Below are 20392 nucleotides of genomic sequence, written 5' to 3' on the forward strand. Positions count from 1 at the left end.
TCATGAAACTCTTACACAAAAACTTTAACCCCTTTATTGTTGGGTAACAGTAGATGTAAGTAATGAGAAATGAGGGAAGGAGACATCGACGGACAGGCCTGGTAAGTGCTGGAGCTCTTGCAATGACTTTACAACATCAGATACTATCCTGAGATTTCTTATGTTTTTCCCCTAAAACAAAATTGCTTACTTGGTGTAGTCAAAAGTTTAGGGTTTAATTTAAATGGAGTTTCCTAGAAACTTAAGCTTAAGGAAACTTGAAAAAAACCCAGAGTTTTCATTGGCAGCTGTAGAATCAAGCAAATGAAACACCTTTCTGTGGGGTGCAGTAACAGGCACGTCTCTGCAAACGTAAGAAGCAAAACTGTACTGCAGTGTGTCTCAACAGCTTTGATGAAGTTTTGCGTTTACTGATGTTGCAGCATGTGCTTGGACCATATCAACTTTCAGACAAGGGGGAAGGAGAAACAGTGCTAGAAAGAAGCTTAAGCGTGCCTCGCAGTGGCTAGGGAATCACAGGTGGCCCTTCAAGAAGCTTTGCCTTGGTTTGTCTGCCCAGGTCACCTGCAGTGTCCCGTCTTCCTTCCTGTCTGTGGGCTTCTTGCTTATTGTTTCTTATCAGGCATAGTTGTTAAGATTCTCATTTTATGTGCAATTTCTGAGAGCCGAAGTGCAGCTGACCTGCTCCAGTGCAGGTCTTGGCTTATCTTTTCCTCTCCCCGTGTGAGCTTGCTGTGCAGGACTGTTGAATTTCTGTTGGAATTACAGCCCTGTAATGAAGCATGGGATGGCACAGTCATTTTACCGAGCAATGACTACTCACTTCCAATCTTTGACCTCCTTCCAGGGTTTGATAGCATTGCATAAAAAAATTAAGTTGCAGCTTTATTGTTTCATAATGCAGCGTCATGCTTGCTCAGATATTTGCAATGTAGTTCCTGCCAAAAGCAATGTGGGAGTGGCTTGCTTTTACCTTGTTTTACACCACAGGAAAAAAATAATTTCTCAGAAAGCTTTGTAATAGCTAAGCCAGAAGAAAGGAACAGGTCATTTTTGCTAAGTGCAGGCACTTCAGATTTGAGGCCATATTCATTCCCAGCTAATTGATAATAATCCTGTAATGTATGGGGAATCCCAAGGTAGCCTCCGGATTATGACTCCCTTGGTAGCCATACTCTACTGCCAAGAAGTCCTTTTAAGTTTGTTTATTTGTTTGTTTTTTAAAGTACTTAGAAAGTCCTTTATGCTGGTGCCTGGTAGATTGGTTTGAAATGCTGCAGGAAACTGCATAAATTGCATCTGCAGGAAGGGACTAGGTGAGATGATGGTTTCCTGAACAACTTTGTTGTTGTGGTGGTCTGTACTTTTTCTCTCAATACCCATCTACAAACTGAGAGATACACTTTACTCAGCTTTTAATCATAAGCTTTTCTCCCAGTGTACCTGGGAGCATAGCGGTTCCTGCTTAAGAATGGATATAAAAGGAAACAAGTCCCACAGCCAAATCTGCAAATTAATTGTGATTGGCAGCAAGATGAACTGTTAAGCTAACTCTGAATTTTAATTTGACTTATTTGTAACTGACAGGCTTCTACGATGATTTTGTCCTCAAGGTTACATTTGGGCAAGCCCAGGCTGGGAAACCATACCGCATGGCTGTTGGGGTTACTTAAGGAAACTAAACTTTGCTGATTTGACTTATGCTCCCTTGAGTGCTTTACTACTCTTCTGCTTTAATGTGAAGATTTGGGATTTCAGGTGTCACCACCAGCTCCTCAGCCTCCAGTCAAACGCTCTTGATTTTCTCAAACATGGCTATCCGGCCCAGAAGGCCAACCGCATCCTGGGATGTTATCAAGGGAAGTGTGGTCAGCAGGTCAAGAGAGGTGATTCTCCCCCTCTACTCTGCTCTTGTGAGACCCCACCTCGAATACTGCGTCCAGTTCTGGTGTCCCCACCATAAGAGAGACACAGATCTGTTGGAGCGTGTTCAGAGGAGGGCCACAAAGATGATCCAGGGGCTGGAGCACCTCTGCTACGAGGACAGGTTGCGGGAGCTGGGATTGTTCAGCCTTGAAAAGAGAAGACTTTGGGGGGACCTAATAGCTGCCTTCCAATACCCGAAGAGAACCTACAGGAAGGCTGGGGGGGAACTTTTTACAAGAGTGTCCACTGATAGGACAAGGGGAAATGGGTTTAAGTTGAAGGAGAACAGATTTAGATTAGATTTTAGGAAGAAATTCTTCAGTACGAGGGTGGTAAAACTTTGGAATAAATTGCCCAGAGAGGTTGTGGATGCCCCCTCTCTGGAGGTGTTTAAGGCCAGGTTGGACGGAGCCTTGAGTAGCCTGATCTAGTTGAGAGGCGTCTCTGCCCATGACAGGGAGGTTGGATTAGATGATCTCTGAGGTCCCTTCCAGCCTATGCCATTCTATGATTCTATGATTCCTGACCTTCTTTTCCAGTTGCTAGCATCTACCATGGGATCCCATGGTGGCTATCACGTGCTGAGTGCAGGAATGCTTTTACTGGACCCTGCAAATGTTGCATCACTGCTGTTTATATTTTAGAGTTCTTTAATATGCTTAAGCAATGTAGTCCTTATCAGTTTTTATGACTTTTTGTCTAAACACAAATAATCTTTGTTTGTTAGCTTGGAAGTTGGTTTGTGAATCCATTTGTTAAGCATATGTCTGTGTTTTGTTTTCTGTTTGTTTGGTTTGAGGCTTTTTGTTTCACAAGCTGCAGAAAACATCCCTAACCTTGGAAGTGACTATAATAATGCGATTTCAGTAGACGGTGAGAAGTAGTCACCAGAAAATTTGTCCTATTCCCAAAGTTAGGCCTAAGTGTCATAAAAATGGTTCAGTGAAATTGTTTCAGTATTGTTTATAGGAAGGATCATTGCTCTGCTGAAAAATCTGTGTATCCCAAAAAGTTAAAATTTGTGATGGGAATGTGCAGATGGGTGTGAATGGGAGGTTTGAGTGTGGAAGCACTGGAAGGAACAGCAGAAGAGAGATAGAAGTGGCCAATACTGATGGCACCTAGATTTGCACATCATCAAGATTACAGCTCGTCTTTGTGCAGCTTCTCAGAGGACCAGATAGTGAAATCAAAGGACATGTTCCTGTACTCAGACTAAAGTGAAGAATGAAGCTATTAAGAGCTGATGGTGAGAATTTAGAGAACAAGGCTGAAGCCTTGGGGCACACAGACCAAAGAGACAAAAAGCAGGAAAGGAGTTAGTATTGATCACTCACAGAGGTGGGACAGAATGGGAGAGAAAGCATTTCTGAGTCACTGTCCGCTCCCTGGGGGTACAAATGGTACATGGGCGCATGGCTGCAACCTAGCCAGCATCCCTTGTTCCTGGTCATTCCTGGCTGGAGCACTTGGGTGCCCGTGTCTGAATGCAGGACACACTGCTGGGACAAACACCTGTTAGTGCTTGTGGGTAAAAGCGAGTGAGTGGGATCAGTTTTGTGTTACTTTGAGTTCACTTTTTGCTCCTGTCAGCCCCTTCGCTGAGTTTGCTTTGTTGTTTCTGCAGTGTCAAAATATATTTTATTACTGAAAAGTGCATGTAAGCGCCATTGATACCAAAGCAAATGCAGCAGTGGATGGAAATGCCAGGGGAGTGTCACTTCCTTTTTTTTTTTCTTTTTTTATTTTTTAGAAAAATCACGTACAGGTCAGATGGCAATTGTTATTTTTTCTAGTGATTGTCTGTGGGATGTTGGGAATGCTGGTTTTGGCTGCTCACTTAAAGAATGGAGGATGCTTTGACAGTGAGCTTGATGATACTTCTTTCATTTTGTGAAAGACCTATGTGTCCTGATACAGGTGACTACACCAGCACACCCTCCTCATGAAGGAACCCTTACCTCTGCTGTGTTTATTTCTCATCGAGGAACTAGAAATATCCCTGGTTCATCACAGAAGGTTGCTGAGTGCTCATGAGTTTCTCAGTCTGGTAATTTTTGCTTTTATGTAAGTAATGGAGGGCTTGCCCTGCTCTCCCTGGTCCTCGTTTATGTGTCTTTAAAAAGTTTTTTTTATTTTCTCAGGTGTCTGTTCCTAATTAGTACTTTTGTCTTCAGGTATTTTGTAGTTAAACATGCTGCTACATATTAGCCTCTTTACACTTTCCACCCTTCATATGCTGCTTGAATATTTTCAAGAGAAAAATAAAAGCTGAAGACAAATGGTCCCTGGACAAAGTTTTCTCCTATGTCATGTGCCTCATTGCAACACAGTTGAGGCAAAATGCCAAAGGCTGTTACTGTTTCTTAAGGTGGCTCTGCAATTCACAGAGATCCCGGCATGCAGAGGCATGGCCACAGAGCTCTGATCCTGTGGTGCGTGATCTGGGAACAGTAAAGATGTGAGAGCACACATGTGGGTACAGATGGCCTTTGAGAACCTGCAGGCATCTCACTATGTAAATGTCATGATCGTGTTCCCTTGTGGTAATGGTGTATGTACAGATCGTTCGCTGTGTTAGATGATGGATTGAACAATGAATTTTATATTCATTTTTAATTAGATATTTTTTCCTCAGTGGCAGAACTCTTAAGAGGTTTATGACTGGGCTGGTAAAATGTGATTTGAAGCGACTCCTGCTTTGGGGGATAGTCTTGGTCTCCAGACTGCAGTATTTCGTGGTTTCTAGGTCCGTGCGTTTTGTGTATTTTGCTTGGCATATTGCAGAATATTCCTGTGCAACTGGCTGGGTGCTGAATTGGAGCAGACTGTAAGCGTGATCTCTTAACAGGACAAAGGTGAATCACCTTGGGTGTACCTTGTGCAGAGGCTCATTGAGTGTTTACATTTGCTCCTGGGGAGGTGGACTGAGGGTGGTACTTTTGTCTGTCGATAAAAGCAGATGTCTTCACCTTTTAGGAGGTGCATGTGACTGAAGGAGTCCAGCCGCTGACTGAGTCGGGCGCAGAAGGTTATTGACCAGCCTTGTCAGCAGAAGACACAGTTTTCCACCTGCCTGCTCTAAGTATAAACTTGTCTTTCTTTGCCCTTGTTGGTGCGCTTGCTTATAGGAAGGAAAAAGGGGTTGTGAGGGTAAAACGAATGCAAGTCATTTGTTTGTTTCCGTCCTGTACAGAAAACGCTGGCGACAATGTGCTCCCAGTTCCAAGCCCTAAGCCTGGCAACTGGCGAAGTGTTTTCTTTCAACATACAGGGTGTCACGGAAAGAGGTTTTTCTTACCTTCATATTTCTCACTTGCACTTTGGTTCAAGCTTGTAAAAGTTTAGATTCGGAACAAAAAAGTGACTTTCAGTGGGTTTTTTTTTTCCTTCCAGGATTTTTTTTCCCTCAAACTAATAGATTCTCCCTCTTTAGTTTCTTTAGAGTGGGAGCCATATATCTTGCTGAGGCTGACTTCCCACACCAGGGCTTGCTGCCAGCCGGCAGGGGGATCTGACAGGCCACAGGAAGCTCTGGGTTGCTTAGGCACTGAGAGGGCTTTTCAGATGTTTTCTCCATCTGGCGATATAGCCACAGGATGCAAGCAGAGGCTGTCATGTGACGGCATGTTTACAAGATTCTTTTCTGCTTCAGAAAGTCTAAACCAGCCCCTACGAGCAGACCAGCACCGTTGGGCATCTCTTTGACGGGCGCTCTTTGGCTATGTTGTTTGTTGTGCAGGATGGTGACTTCCAAGGTTTGGGTTCTGAAGAAGCATTTTGAGGGTTTCCCCAAAACCAGCGACTTTGAGTTGAAAAAGATAGAGCTGCCAAATCTAAAGGATGGAGGTGAGTGGAGTGTCACCTGTGGTTTGTTTTTTTTTTTTTTCTGGAGGTTGGCTGGTTGCTGACAAATGGCTCTGTGTGTCTGTAGAGCTCTTTGTATGTTTCTCTGGCTTGGGTTTTCGAAAATGGTTTGGCACTGCTTGTGGCAAGCCATGCACCTTAGCAGAGACAGGCAACTGCTGATGGGTTTGGTGGGTTTTAAGACATGCTGCCTTCTGATACTACCCTTGGAAACAATGGCTGAGCTCTTCTAACTCCAGCGTGCCCTGCTGCGTAGCATGCCTTCCATAGTCTCAGACTGCCTAATCACATGTGGTACCTGATGGCAAAGGCAGTTGAACATGTTTGCAAACAAAGCTCGCTGGAGGAGATTGCTGAAGTCCTATGCCCTCAAAACCAACAGCCAGAGTTAGTTTAATTTAGAGAGAGAGAACTGAAACATGGAACAGAGCAAATGAGATAACTGCAGTAAAACCCAAATATGCTTTACTGGTGAAATGTTTTAATCTGCTTTGTTTTGCAAAATCCTTTGGAGAAAACTGAAGATGGTAGCCTGTGGGAGCAGGTTTTCATTGGATTTTTTTGTGCTAATGAAAGGCATGATGAGGAAGGCATTGAGGATAGTGCAGAGGGAGAGTAGAGTGACTGGAGTGGGAGTGAGCCTGAAGCTGAGAGGCCCTGAGGCTAGAGTCAGTGCAGGCTGGTCTTTCATTTTAAGCAACTAGGCAGTACTTCTGTCTGCATTCAACATCTGTTGATTTTTTTTGCAAGTGCATATCTGTTGTATTTGACCTGTTGTGAGAGCAAGAGACAGTGAATAAGAGAAAAAAATACACAGGTTTTATTCCTGTGTTATTCTCTTTTGGAAAGGGTAGTGAATACGATAACTTATTTTATGCAAGAGCTGTTGATAATAGAATGAACCTTTATTTTTGGCTTCACATGCTGTCTTGAACCTCACCCCACCTCTTGTCCTTTACGAAATTTACTCCAGTTAGAAGGTGCACCAAAGAAATTGCATTACAGTCATAGATTCATAGATTTCATAGATTTCTAGGTTGGAAAAGACCTTAGAGATCATCGAGTCCAACCATCCCTAATCCCCATTAAACCATATCCTCAAGTAGCTCATCCACCCTATTCTTAAACACATCCAGGGATGGGGACTCAACCACTTCCCTGGGCAGCCTATTCCAGTGGCTGACAACCCTTTCAGAGAAGAAATACTTCCTAACATCCAACCTGAATCTCCCCTGACTAAGCTTATGCCCATTTCCTCTTGTTCTATCTCCCATCACTAATGTAAAGAGCCCTTCCCCTAACTCCCCACCATCTTTTCTCAAGTATTTATAGGCCGTAATCAGGTCTCCCCTCAGCCTCCTCTTCTCCAGGCTAAACAGCCCCAACTCCCTCAGCCGCTCCTCATAAGTTTTATTTTCCAGCCCCTTGACCAGTTTAGTTGCCCTTCTTTGGACTCGCTCCAGGAGCTCAATATCTCTCTTAAAGCGAGGGGCCCAAAACTGGACACAATATTCCAGGTGTGGCCTCACCAGTGCCGAGTACAGGGGCAGGATCACTTCCCTGCTCCTGCTGGTCACACTATTCTTGATACATGCCAGTATCCCATTGGCCTTTTTGGCCACCTGGGCACACTGCTGGCTCATATCAAGCCGGTAGTCAACCAACACCCCCAGGTCCTTTTCCGCCAGGCAGCTCTCCAGCCACTCCTCCCCGAGCCTATAGCGATGCTTGGGGTTTTTATACCCCAAGTGAAGGACTCTGCACTTGGCCTTATTAAAGCTCATGCCATTGGCCTCAGCCCAACGATCCAGTCTGTTCAAATCCCTCTGAAGGGCCTCCCTACCCTCGAGCAGATCGACACAGCCTCCCAGCTTGGTGTCGTCCGCAAATTTACTGAGGGTACATTCAATCCCCTCATCCAGGTCATTGATAAAGATGTTAAACAGAACTGGACCCAGCACTGAGCCCTGGGGAACCCCACTGGTGACCGGCCTCCAGCCAGATTTAGCCCCATTTACCACCACTCTTTGGGCCCGGCCATCCAGCCAGTTTTTAACCCAAAGGAGGGTGTGCCTATCCAGGCCAGCAGTTACCAGTTTCTCCACCAGAACACTATGAGAAACTGTATCAAAGGCTTTACTGAGGTCCAGGAAAACTACATCCACAGCCCTAGTTATGTTTACAACTTAGAGGTTTGAAAGGTGATTTCTTCTTAAATGTACTTTCAAGTGTTTTCATAATGTGTAGTAGCATTCAGATACGCCTAAAAATTTTGTGTCTGTGAGTATTTAAGATTATGGAATCATTTCTTCCTTCCCATGTTAATCCTTACAGCAAGAAGAGGCACAACTTCATACTAGAGTAACACTTTTAAAGAAAATGGCGTTTCTTGTTGGGTTACGTGACCTTGACCAGTCTTTCTGCTCACTCCAAGTGATGGGAAAATATTTATTTGTGAATATTTTTCTAGCTCATACTAGCTAGACCACTGCAGCACAGGCAATGTAAAGTATTATTAGGTGGAGATGAACAGCTAAAACTGCTGTGTGAACAAGAATTTAAATTAAAATTTGTTTAACAGCATATTTCACAAGAACTAGTGGCATTAGAAACAGTAAAGTGGATTAGGCTACCTAGAAAAGATAGCCTAATGCTTTCTAAGGCAGCTAAGTAGAGGTTGTATTTGAATTGTGCCAAGGTTTCTTACCATCCTCTGCTGGTTGAGTCATGGGAAGACATTTTAGATATGGGTCGAAAGTAAGTTAGTGTTTTGCTTAGGGGCTCTGGCCTCTTGAGCCTTTTATAAAGAAAGGAGGCAAATTGAGAAAAACAGGGTTGAAAAGAAGCTAGTTTGCTAAAGAGGTGCTACAGAAAGTGTCTTTTGTAACAGCATAGCAATAACCCAGACAAAGTTAATGAATGTGGTAGTAGTTTCTGGTAGTTTTTCCCTAAAGGATGATGGGATGTGGGGTTTTTGAGCTGTCAGGAATTCCTGTATCTTTTGTTGAAAGACTGACTTGTGGAAACTATGCTTTACTGCACTGCTAACGCCCAGGAATTTGCTTTGTCTTTTGTTGCAGAGTTGCTGCTTGAATCAGTGTTTCTCAGTGTTGATCCTTACATGAGGTATATCTTTTTCTTCTTTTTAAATAGCTGGCTAAGATACAATGTTTGATCTCCCACTTAAATCTCAAAAGAATGTGCACTGAGAGCATCTCCTGTTGCCAGAGTCCCAGATGCCTTTGTCTGCTTTTTATAAAATGTGTGTAAATTACAAGACTTCCAACACGGAGCTGTACTAGATTTAGCCAGACATTAGGGTAACGATGCAGCAGCCCTAGACTTTTCTTGGACTCTGTGGTTGTTCTTTGTCATGTCTCTTCCGCCAGAGTGCAATGGGCTCAAATGACACTGTAGCCCTGTTTCTTCACTTATCTTAGTGACTTTGTACCTAAGGATACATATTCTAAGTGGGAAGTTGGTGATATGCCCATGTTAATAGGTAGTAGTTCAAGCACAGTAAGACTGAGTAGTTTGAAGAAGTCTGGTGGACCCTAATGTAAGAGATAGTGCTTTGGAGTCTCAGCCTTTCATAGTGGTGGACCATGCTGAGGAAATTAATACTGTCATGTCCCCAGCACTCTAGCGCAGTATTTGGTCAAGATGGAACACTCAAGTAGCTGGCTATAGAGAAAATCCAGTTATGTCATTACGATGACAAGCTCTTTGCGGTGATCTCTTCAACATCTCTGCTTACGCTCTCTTTCTGGGTCAGACAGCAGCTACTACTTCGTAGTGTATCTGGAACATCATTAAAGTTGCTGACAGTAAGCCATCTCTTGCCTGTGTTACAGACCTTACAGTCGAAAGGACATGAAGGAAGGGGACATAATGATAGGCACACAGGTTGCCAGGTAAGATCTTCAGTTCTTGTTATCCGTACACGTGGCAGATCTCTGAGGAATGTACTGACATTCAAGACATCTGCAGCCTGCATTACCTACTCTTGACATGAGTCTACATACTTCTGCAACTGTATTCTTATCTGTAATTGGTTGGAACATGTTTTTACTCTAAGAATCCCTTCTGCCTTCTTGGAGAGCGTTTAGGCCTCTGATACAATCTATCTGTTATTTCTGGTGATAATGTTTTCAAAGCAAATTTTTACAAGCAGAGATACAAAGGACTGACCATTGTACTTGCCATAAGTGTCAACTTCACATTTTAAAATCTCATGTGCTAGTGATTGCATGCCTGAAACTCTGCATGCTATTTACTCCAGCTCAGAATACCTCAGCATCACCTAAGATGCAGCTCTAGTTGTAGCCAAAGGGTTATCTAACCTTAAATCCATCCTTTCCCAAGCTTGTGGTAATTTAGCTACACAGCTGTTTCTTTTTGTCAGCTTGCTGCTGCTGTGCTGCCTCCAAGTTGCTGCCCAGGAACATCTGTGGCCTTTGGCTCTTGTGTTTCTCTGCAGGAACACAGAGGGCTGGGGTAAATTAACAAGCAAATCGGCTGAACAGAAGGCCGACTGTTTCCAGTATTTCAAAGCTGCGTACCTACCCCTTCCCAACGTAGTTTTCCTGTTGGGATAAGACAGTTGGGTTTTCATTTGACATTGAGACACCTCAAGTATGAAGTTTTCCCTGTTGGTAGATACTTCTTTCTCTCTGGTTTTATTACCCCAAGAGGTTCCATCTTCTGGATCTTCAGCCTTTAAATGAGGTGCAGGTTGTCTGAGAAGGGAACTGTTTGTTAGAGCCAGTCTGTGACTTCCTGCTTTTCCAGCCTTTAAGCCTGGCATCTTCTTTCCTGCCTTCTAACTTATAGAAACCTAGTCTGAATTCATACCAGACTGGTGTTAGTCAAAAGAAAAGTCAGCATCCATGTGGGAACATGAGATTTGTTGTGGGCAGGGCTGAGTCTAGAATCATCTTGCCCAATATCCACCAGGTGATGAGAGATTGTAGACATTTCAGGAAAGACATCAGAAGGCTACAGCATCAGTAGGTGTGGACTGAATGTCCTGACATTACATATTTCTTCTCTCCTGCATCACAGGGCAACAGGAATAAAGGAGGGAAGAGCCAGTAATGATTTGTCTCTGACAGAGTATTCTTTTTTTTTTTTTTCTTTTAAACAGGATTGTAGAAAGCAAGAATCCTGCTTTCACGGTGGGGACGTTTGTCGTGGCTGGAAGTGGCTGGAGAACTCATTTCATCTCTGATGGGAAAGGCCTGCAACTCCTTCCTTCCAGTTGGCCAGAATCACTCCCAAAATCTCTGGCTCTTGGGACAGTTGGCATGCCAGGGTGAGTTTTGAGATCCAGAGGCAGCTATCCCCTGGATTTTTGTCTGCCTATCTCTGTGATCTTTTTCCCTTGTCTCGTTCTAGCAGTATGTTGTCTGCTCACTCTGGTAAAAGACGTGTGTGCCTCCGGATGCCCTTACCCTGTAGAGGGCTTGAAGTCTGGCCCATCCTTTAGATCAGAGGAGATTTACCTTGGAGATGATAGTGCCTCTCCTTGAGAAATTGTAATAAGGTAGGAAGAGGATCGAGGAGAGTCTGAAAAGAATCCAGTTCAATCTGAATTAACTTCAGTGGAAAGACTGGAACTTCACTGGCATCTGGACTAGTCTGCTTTTGCTGATCGGGCTCTTCTGCTATCACCATATTTCCAGAATTCCCCCCAAATGGCAAAAGACAGCTGTCATATCGAGGTCTTTTAAATTGCATTGCAGCAGACAGAGCTGCTGTGCTTCGGAATCCATATTCACTACTGCAGTATCTCAGGCATCTTCTCACATTTCTTCTCACTTTCTCTGTAGTTCATATGAGAGATCAGGACTTGGTCAGTCCTGTTGACACATAAGGCTTTCAAAATGATTGTAACATTGTGTGTGATGCAGAACAACTCAAATTTCATTTTGACATCAGGCAAGATGTATGTTTTTCGAGACAGCTGCTAGATTATTTCAGTTCACCCTTTCAGTTTGGACCCAGAGGGAAGCTCTAAGCTTGAATTTAAAAGTTAGAAGAAACGTTTGTAGGGACTCTGGGCTGGTTGATCACGTTGCTTCAGGAAGCTTGCAGACCCAGGTGTTATACAGTATTTATATTATCAGTGGAACATGCTTGAGCTAAACTTTAGTGGTTTCTACAGATTGCTATTCTCCCAGTAGCCATAGCTCTGCACAGTAGGACTCAGGAGCAATGTGACCATCAGTTCATCAAGGTTATGCTACCATTTTTTCTTTTTCTGCCAGCTTTGATTTGTGATGAGTATTGTTCAATCTTTGCCTCAACCTGGTAGATATCAGCTGGCTGTTGACCTCTGTTTGGCTTGGATTTACTCTGTCTTCCAGTGTGTAATTGATTTGTCACCTTACAGAGTTATCTTTGTGTTTCTTCTTTCAGCTAGTGAGCACAAGGAAAGCTGTTTTCACCCAAGGTAGACTTCTGCCACAGCATCCTATTTCCTAGTAGTGTATCTGTTTTTTTCTGGGATGGCTGTAGGAAAGCAAAATTAGGAAGTTTGGGTTAATTTTTGTGTTTCATAAAGAATGAGGAAAACTGAATCTTGTTCTGGTTGTAATGATATTTTCATTCAATGTGGTCAAGTCATATCTCTGTGTCTGGCATCTTTTATTCCTCACTGAGTATTTTTTATTTTTCTTTACAGCCTCACTGCGTATTTTGGTCTGCTGGAGGTCTGCAAGGTGAAGATAGGAGACACAGTGCTGGTTAATGCTGCAGCTGGTGCAGTGGGCTCTGTGGTGGGGCAATTGGCTAAAATTGGGGTGAGTGGCTTGAACTGCTCTTACTTGCTCCTCAGAAGGCTCACCTGGGAGACAGGGCAACAAGGCCGTGACTGATCAGGAGGGCAAGCATCCCTGAAGGCATGCCTACAGTAAGGTCTTGAGATGGTCTGAAGATGTAGCAAAGCTAGCTGAATGTTTCCTGGAGCTCAGGAACTCATATAGTGACAACAGCTTGACTTTAAGAGTGAGCGTCCCCCCAGCACTGTGAGCATCAGCCTGTGTTGTGAGAGGATGTTTAGAAATGTTTTTCTCCTTTCCTTGCAGGGTTGCAAAGTGGTTGGCTCTGCTGGCTCAGATGACAAGGTTGCCTATCTGAAAAAAATAGGCTTTGATGAAGCTTTTAATTACAAGACTGTTAAATCTTTGGATGAAGCACTGCGTAAAGCCTCTCCTGATGGCTACGACTGTTTCTTTGACAATGTGAGTTCAGAGAGAGGACCTTGCCCTGAGCAGACTGTCATTTTCCTTAAACTATAGCAAGAACTCCATATTGTATACATCTAATTGAAAACTACACCAGCAACTCGATATTGAGTTCCATCTAACTGAGAAATGGTCTCCGTAAGAGCTTACTGCTTTCTTGTTCTCTTCCCACACTTTTCTCTGTGGCTGGCTCGGGCAGTAGCAGAGAAAAAAACAGACAGAAAGGCAAAGCTGGGTTGTTGGCAGTGTTTGTGAATGGTGCTCTCTCTGAGCAGCTTTCACTCTCTAGAAAGTACGGCACATTTGGGGGCAGTGAAGGTCGCAGTGAACATTTAACTAATGCTGAACAGAGAGCACTCCGGCCCATTCCTGGCCCCACCTTGGACCACAGGCAGCTCTCTGCTGTTGCTGGAAGGGGAGTGAGTGTGGACGGCCCCAGATGACATGCTCCACGTGTCTACACCAGTACCTGTAAACAAAACAGTGGCAAGACCCACTTGTAAAGTGACTGGAATGGCCCATAGAGGGTTTTTGGCCTCTCCCAGGTACAACTGGGTTAACGGGGGCTGTGGACTGTAGTTAATAGGCTGTTTTAGTGTGACCTGTTTGGGAGGCTAAGAGAGTTTAACAGTATGGATGCAGTTAAACCATGTCAGTTTGTCTTCAAGCCAGAGAACAAGTCCTGGCTTTTTTCATTTCCTAGTATAGCTAACGTATGCAGCATATCTGATAATATGACACCTGGCACGAGGATATTAGCTGAGATACTGGCCTAAACCAGGCTATCTACCTGGTTTAAAGGCCAGCCGTCATCACTCCTTATCACATCTTTCTCTCAGCAGTATGTCCACCGATCCAGGGATGAGGTGCTGTCATTCTGTGTGGATAGCAGTGCACCCGCCTTGCCTTGGCAATCAGTGTGAATGCATGACACCAGGGCAAGCGCTTGCCCCTGTGGCAGGAGCTCCAGGTTGCTTTGCCTTACCCTTCCAAATTTCATGTCCTGTGCTGCTAGGGTCTTAAATAGGTTTTACGGTCATGTCCATTGCCTTTCCTTTCACTTCCAACTTCTGTGCAGAGCCCTCCCTAGCAGTAAGTTTTCTCTCAGCTTTTCTCCATTAAAAGCTTCTGAGCACATCCCTATCTGGGAGAAGAGAATCGTTAAGTAAAAACTTGACATCACTATGATGTGAAGAGGTAAAAGTGCAGACTGGTGTGGGGGAAAAGGAGAGGTGGTGCTTCTTAATGCCCCTAGACATGCCCCTTAGGAGAAGGGATCTAAGGGCAAGCCCTGCCCAATGCTTCCAAATCAAGCTTTGTGAGGCAGATTTGGAATTAAAACCAATTCCCTGTGTTCATAACTTAATTTTTAGAAGAGTGACATTGAGTCCTTATAGGTGTTGACTAAGCATAAGGGTTTCTGCAGTCACTGAGACTTTGGAGTAGTGGAACTCGCCTCTCCACCCCTTGATTGAACCTGTTGATGCGACAATGCAAGATTGGCAGGTTTTGGCAGTCGATGCCAAACACTGGATTGTCCCTAATACTGCACATGCTCTGGTTCTTGTAGGTGGGCGGAGAATTTACCAGTATTGCCATCAACCAAATGAAGAAGTACGGAAGGATTGCAATCTGTGGAGGCATCTCTCAGTACAATGACACTGTGCCTCAGAAAGGTGTGGTCCTGCTTTCTTGTGTCCTAATTTAATTTCCTGTTTGGTGATGGCAGAGACAAAGACGTAATAGGAGTCTCTTAAGATTTTATTGGTTGCTTCTGTATGCCATTTGAGCGTGTGTATGTATGAGTGTACATTTGGGTCACTAACTGCTGCTTTGGGACATGTGCATGCACTCCTCCCCCTTTGTGCACACTCATTTCGGATGGAGAACGTCAGCTGATTAGAAAAGGAAGGAGAGACTGAACTACTTAAAACAGGATTTCCTGGGGCTCTAAGCAGATACAAATCAGTAGAAGGCAGGTGTGGTGGCATGATGCCATTTACACAGTACGTACTTTTAGATGACAGAATGGATTTCCCTCAGGTTTTTTGATGAGGCATCTTAGAGTTTGTTGGTTTCCCCGCACCCCCCCTCCCCACCCCCCAAGATTTCAGCTACTGGTGAAACTGCTGGGAAATGTGGCTGATTGATATGAATATTCACTTTCATAGCATTAAGTTTTCCTATTTTGCCTTCAAGAAGAAATGGGAGGTCTGAATTCTCTTTGACAACTGAGTGGCTTTGGAATCCTAGATCACTTCAAAAATGGGGTAGGCTTTTGAGAGTGGGGAGATATCACACATTTTTGTGATTGAGCAAACTGTTTTTTAATGTCTGTAACTTTTTTGAGATTTAGGAAGAGCATGAGTGCTTGGCAGGCTATCAAATAAGCTGTCAAAACAGTGTTTCCAGGATCCAGCTGAAGCCCCTCAGCTGCAGCTGAGGCCACTTTACTTCTGAATGAAACTGTTTTCAGAAGCGTTAGGCATTAATCCCCACAGCTTTCTGCATCAGGCCTTTGTTTCCCTGGTTGGCTGTCCGTCCATGAATCCATGGTCTTTTTCCTGGAAATTGTTTGGAAAAAAACAGCAGTTGCTTCTGGCTGGAACGAAGGGGTTCGGTGGTCTTTACTGGCTAAGATCTCTCTTTATGCTTTGGATCTCATTTTAAATGAAACTGATAATACAAGTGGTTTGGTGGCTCCTTTCTCTTGCAGGGCCTTATGTTCAGATTCCGATGCTCTTCAAAGAGCTTCTAATGGAAGGGTTTATTGTGACCCGCTGGAATAACCGCTGGGAGGAAGGTCAGAAGGCACTGCTAAAATGGGTCGTGGAGGTAAGGAAGGAAGGAGTATTTTTCTTTAAGGTGTACTCACACCATAGCTTTTCTCTTTGCAAGAGGTCTCTTGTTATGGCTGTTGAGGTGAGGTCCCAGCACGATGCTTTTCTTTCATTTGACTTAGTCTTTGAGCCTTTTAGGGACATTGAAACCATAATGAACATGCCTGATCCCTTCTGCTTGGCTGGGACCTGCGATATTAGCTTGTGGACTTAGGTACATTCCAGAATACATGTAGGCTTTCAAATAGGATGCTTCCAGAGTAATTCAAAACACTTTTCTGGCAATGTAGAGTTTCAAATTTAGAGTAATTCCTCTAATTCTCTTTCAGAAGTCTCCTTTCATCTGTAGTACAAGCAAGGATTTCCATTGTAGTGTTGTACTGAAATTACTGGCAAGAATGGAAGTTTTTATGGAATTGAGAGCTGGGCTTTGAAGGGACTTAATAGAGCATTTCTTAGATTTTATTTTTCTAAATGGAGGCTCAGTTTCACACTTGATTCATGGCTGTGAAAAGCTTGTGATTGTGAACACTAAAGGCTAAGAGTTGCAGAGTTACACTAATACATGCCAGCTTGCACGTTTCAGATGAAACATACAAGCTGGAGAAAATTTGGTTGCAATTTAGTGTTCCAAAGATGGTAAAAACTAGGCAGCTGGTAAATGAAAACTCAGCAATTTCCTTTCTTCCTTTTGACAGGGAAAACTGAAATACCATGAGCATGTCACTGAAGGATTTGAGAACATGCCAATGGCTTTCATTGGAATGTTAAAGGGAGAAAATCTTGGAAAAGCCATTGTAAAAGTCTGAAGGTCACATATTCCTGGGAGGCTGGCACAGGAGAAGGTGATTCTGTTAAGTGCTTTTAACTCACTGATCAAAAACCACGTCAGTCTTTTTGCTGGATGCTTGGTGATGATAATTTTTGCTAATAATTGGGCTCATAAGTGTAAGTATATACCAGTGGCTTTGTTCTTGAAGAACTTGAGAATTGCTTCCCAAAGCTACATACGCAAAAAAAAAAAAAAAGCCTTAACACTGCTGAACATCATCTGAACTGGAGCTGTAACGGATTTGTAGCTTGAACCTTTCTACAAGTCGGCTTGTAGGAGGGAAAAGCAATTCCAAAAGCTTTGCCAGATGATGGCACATCTAATGACTAATGTTTACCTATTGATTTGGCCGAAATCTCAGTAAGAGGGATTTCTTTTTTAAGCAATATCAAAGAGCAAGGGACAGGCTAACAACAGCTGGGTGTTCCCAGCTTCCTTGCTGGCTGGCTCTTTTTTTTTTTTTTAACTTTCATCAGAAAATGTAGATTTATCCGAGTTATTCTGAGATAATGGAAAGAAAAAAATAAACCTGTTAATGGATACTTTGCTTGTGTTATAGTTCTGTTTGTGGAATGCCTTCTTCTTTGCTTCCTTGTGGTTAATACAGAGTGGCCGAAATACTACAAGGGCTTATTTATCCCAGCAGATCTCACAGTACAGGTGGCATGGATAGGTCACTTACTTCCCTGAGTAATTTGGCTATTAGTGTCCAAGCTTAGAGTTGACCTTGCCATGGTGTTCACCCTGACTCTCATGGAAGATCAGATCAATATGCTGGCTCTAGCTGTGTTAAATTGGTGTCCAGGACCTGCATGATGCTGAGCAAAGGAGAAACACTGATTAGCCATAATAAATACCTTAGATGTATTGAAAAAGCCAGAACGAGAACCTACTATGGGATACAGACAGGTACTGAAGGTGATGGTTATCCACCTTCAGCCGTCACTACATGCTCTTGTAAAAAGTGCCTCTCCAGCTTTCCTGTAGGCCCCCTTTAAGTACTGGAAGGCTGCAATAATATCACCCTGGAGCCTTCTCTTCTCCAGGCTGAACAGCCCCAACTCTCTCAGCCTGTCTTCATAGCAGAGGTGCTCCAGCCCCCGGATCATCTTTGTGGCCCTCCTCTGGACTCACTCCAGTAGCTCCATGTCCTTCCTCTGTTGGGGACTCCAGAGATGGACGCAGTATTCCAGGTGGGGTCTCACAACAGCAGAGTAGAGGGGCAGAATCACCTCCCTCAACCTGCTGGCCACGCTTCTTTGGATGCAGCCCAGGACATGGTTGGCTTTCTGGGCTGCCAGTGCACATTGCCAGCTCATGTTGAGCTTCTCATCCACCAGCACAGCCACGTCCTTTTCCTCAGGGCTGCTCTCAATCCATTCTCCACCCAGCCTGGACTTGTGCTTGAGATTGCCCTGACCCACGTGCAGGACCTTGCACTTGGCCTTGTTGAACTTCATGAGGTTCACATGGGCCCACCTCTCCAGCCTGTCAAGGTCCCTCTGGATGGCATCCCTTCCCTCCAGCGTGTCCACAACACCACACAACTTGGTGTCATCTGCAAACTTGCTGCTCAATCCCACTGTCCATGTCACCAACAAAGATGTTAAATAGCACTGGTCCCAGTACTGACCCCTGAGGAACACCACTCATCTCTGGCCTCCACATGGACATTGAACCGTTGACCACAACTCTTTGAGTGCAACCATCCAGCCAATTCCTTATCCACCGAGTGGTCCATCCATCAAAACCATGTCTTTCCAGTTTAGAGACAAGGATGTCGTGTGGGACAGTATCAAATGCTTTGGATAAGTCCAGGTAGACGATGTCAGTTGCTCTTCCCCTATCCATCAATGCTGTAACCTCATCATAGAAGGCCACCAGATTAGTCAGGCAGGATTTGCCCTTAGTGAAGCCATGTTGACTGTCACCAATCACCTCCTTGTTTTCTATGTGCCTTAGCATAGTCGCCAGGAGGATCTGCTCCATGATTTTGCCAGGCACTGAAGTGAGACTGACTGGCTTGTAGTTCCCTGGGTCTTCTTTTTTCACCTTTTTAAAGATGGGGGCCATGTTTCCCCTTTTCCACTCAGTGGGAACTTCACCAGACTGCCACGACTTCTCAAATACGATGGATAGTGGCTTAGCAACTTCATCTGCCAGTTCCCTCAGGACCCATGGATGCACCTCATCAGGTCCCATGGACTTGTCCACCCTCAGGTTCCTTAGATGGTCTCGAACCTGATCTTCTCCTACAGTGGGTGGTTCTTCATTCTCCCAGTCCCTGCCTTTGCCTTCTGTGACTTGGGCTGTGCAGCTGGAGCTCTTGCCAGTGAAGACTGAGGCAAAGAAGTCGTTGAGAACCTCAGCCTTTTCCATATCCCTGGCAGGCAGGTCCCGTTTCCTTCCGGAGAGGGCCTACATTTTCCCTAGATCCCTTTTTATCACTGATGTATCTACAGAAGTTTTTCGTGTTGCCCTGGCCAGATTTAACTCTATCAGGGCTTTAGCTTTCCTAACCTGATCCCTAGCTGCTCAAACAATTTCTCTGTATTCTTCCCAGGCTACCTGTCCTTGCTTCCACCCTCTATAGGCCTTCTTTTTGTGTCCAAGTTGGTTCAGGAGCTCCTTGTTCATGCATGCAGGCCTCCTGGTGTTCCTACCTGACTTTCTCTTTCTTGGGATGCACCGCTCCTGAGCTTGGAGGAGGTGATCCTTGAATATTAACCAGCTGTCTGGGGCCCCTCTTCTCTCCAGGGCTTCATCCCATTGTACTCTACCAAGGAGATCCCTGAAGAGGCCGAAGTCTGCTCTCCTGAAATGCAAGGTGGTGAGCTTGCTGTGCACCCTCTTTGCTTCTCTGAGAATCTCGAATTCCACCATTTCATGATTACTGCAGCCAAGGCTGTCCTTGAGTGTCACATTCCCCACCAGCCCTTCTTTGTTGGTGAGAACAAGGTCCAGCATAGCACCTCTCCTCATTGGTTCCTCTACCACTTGGAGAAGGAAGTTATCATCCATGCATTCCAGGAGCCTCCTGGATTGCCTATGCCCTGCTGTGATGTCCCTCCAACAGATATCAGGGTGGTTGACGTTCCCCATGAGGACTAGGGCTCATGAACGTGAGGCTGCTCCTATCTGTCTGTAGAGGGCCTCATCCACTCGGTCTTCCTGGTCAGGTGGTCTGTAGCAGACCCCCACTACTATGTCCCCTGTCCCTGCTCTCTCTTTAATCCTGACCCATAAGCTCTCAGTTGGGACCTCATCCATCCCCAGGTGCAGCTCCATGCACTCCAGCTGGTGCACAGAGGGCAACTCCTCCTCCTCTTCTCCCCTGCCTATCCTTCCTTAAGAGCCTGTACACTTCTATTCTGACACTCCAGTCGTAGGATTCATCCCACCATGTCTCCGTGATGCCAATAAGATCATATTCCAACAGGCGCGGGCACACTTCCAACTCCTCCTGCTTATTGCCCATGCTGCACACATTAGTGTAGAGGCAGACTTGCTGATACTTGCTGAGTGAACAAAACACATGTCCTGAAATGCAGGTTGACTGGCCACTGGGGAAACAATGCATCTTGGCGTAAGTAGAGAAGTGGTTCTGGTTGCTCTAGACAGCTTTCTGAGGAGAAAGAATTGCCAGGGTTGGTTAGCTCCAGTGCTTGGGTTTTCAACTG

The 20392-nt window shown here is 44.6% G+C and overlaps 1 protein-coding gene across 1 annotated transcript; it reads left to right on the plus strand.

Annotated features, from left to right (window-relative positions):
* Positions 1 to 4984: 4984 nt before the first annotated feature.
* PTGR1 (prostaglandin reductase 1) lies at positions 4985 to 17246 on the plus strand. The gene is made up of 10 exons (XM_086629499.1): positions 4985 to 5011; positions 5669 to 5775; positions 8874 to 8919; positions 9648 to 9707; positions 10940 to 11107; positions 12479 to 12596; positions 12882 to 13037; positions 14611 to 14716; positions 15757 to 15875; positions 16579 to 17246. The coding sequence occupies exons 2-10, from the start codon at positions 5670 to 5672 to the stop codon at positions 16687 to 16689; spliced, it is 990 nt and encodes a 329-aa protein (XP_086485625.1). The 5' UTR covers positions 4985 to 5011; position 5669; the 3' UTR covers positions 16690 to 17246.
* Positions 17247 to 20392: the final 3146 nt, after the last annotated feature.

This window comes from Tauraco erythrolophus, chromosome Z (genome assembly GCF_009769465.1).
Source record: "Tauraco erythrolophus isolate bTauEry1 chromosome Z, bTauEry1.pri, whole genome shotgun sequence".
Lineage (NCBI taxonomy): Eukaryota > Metazoa > Chordata > Aves > Musophagiformes > Musophagidae > Tauraco > Tauraco erythrolophus.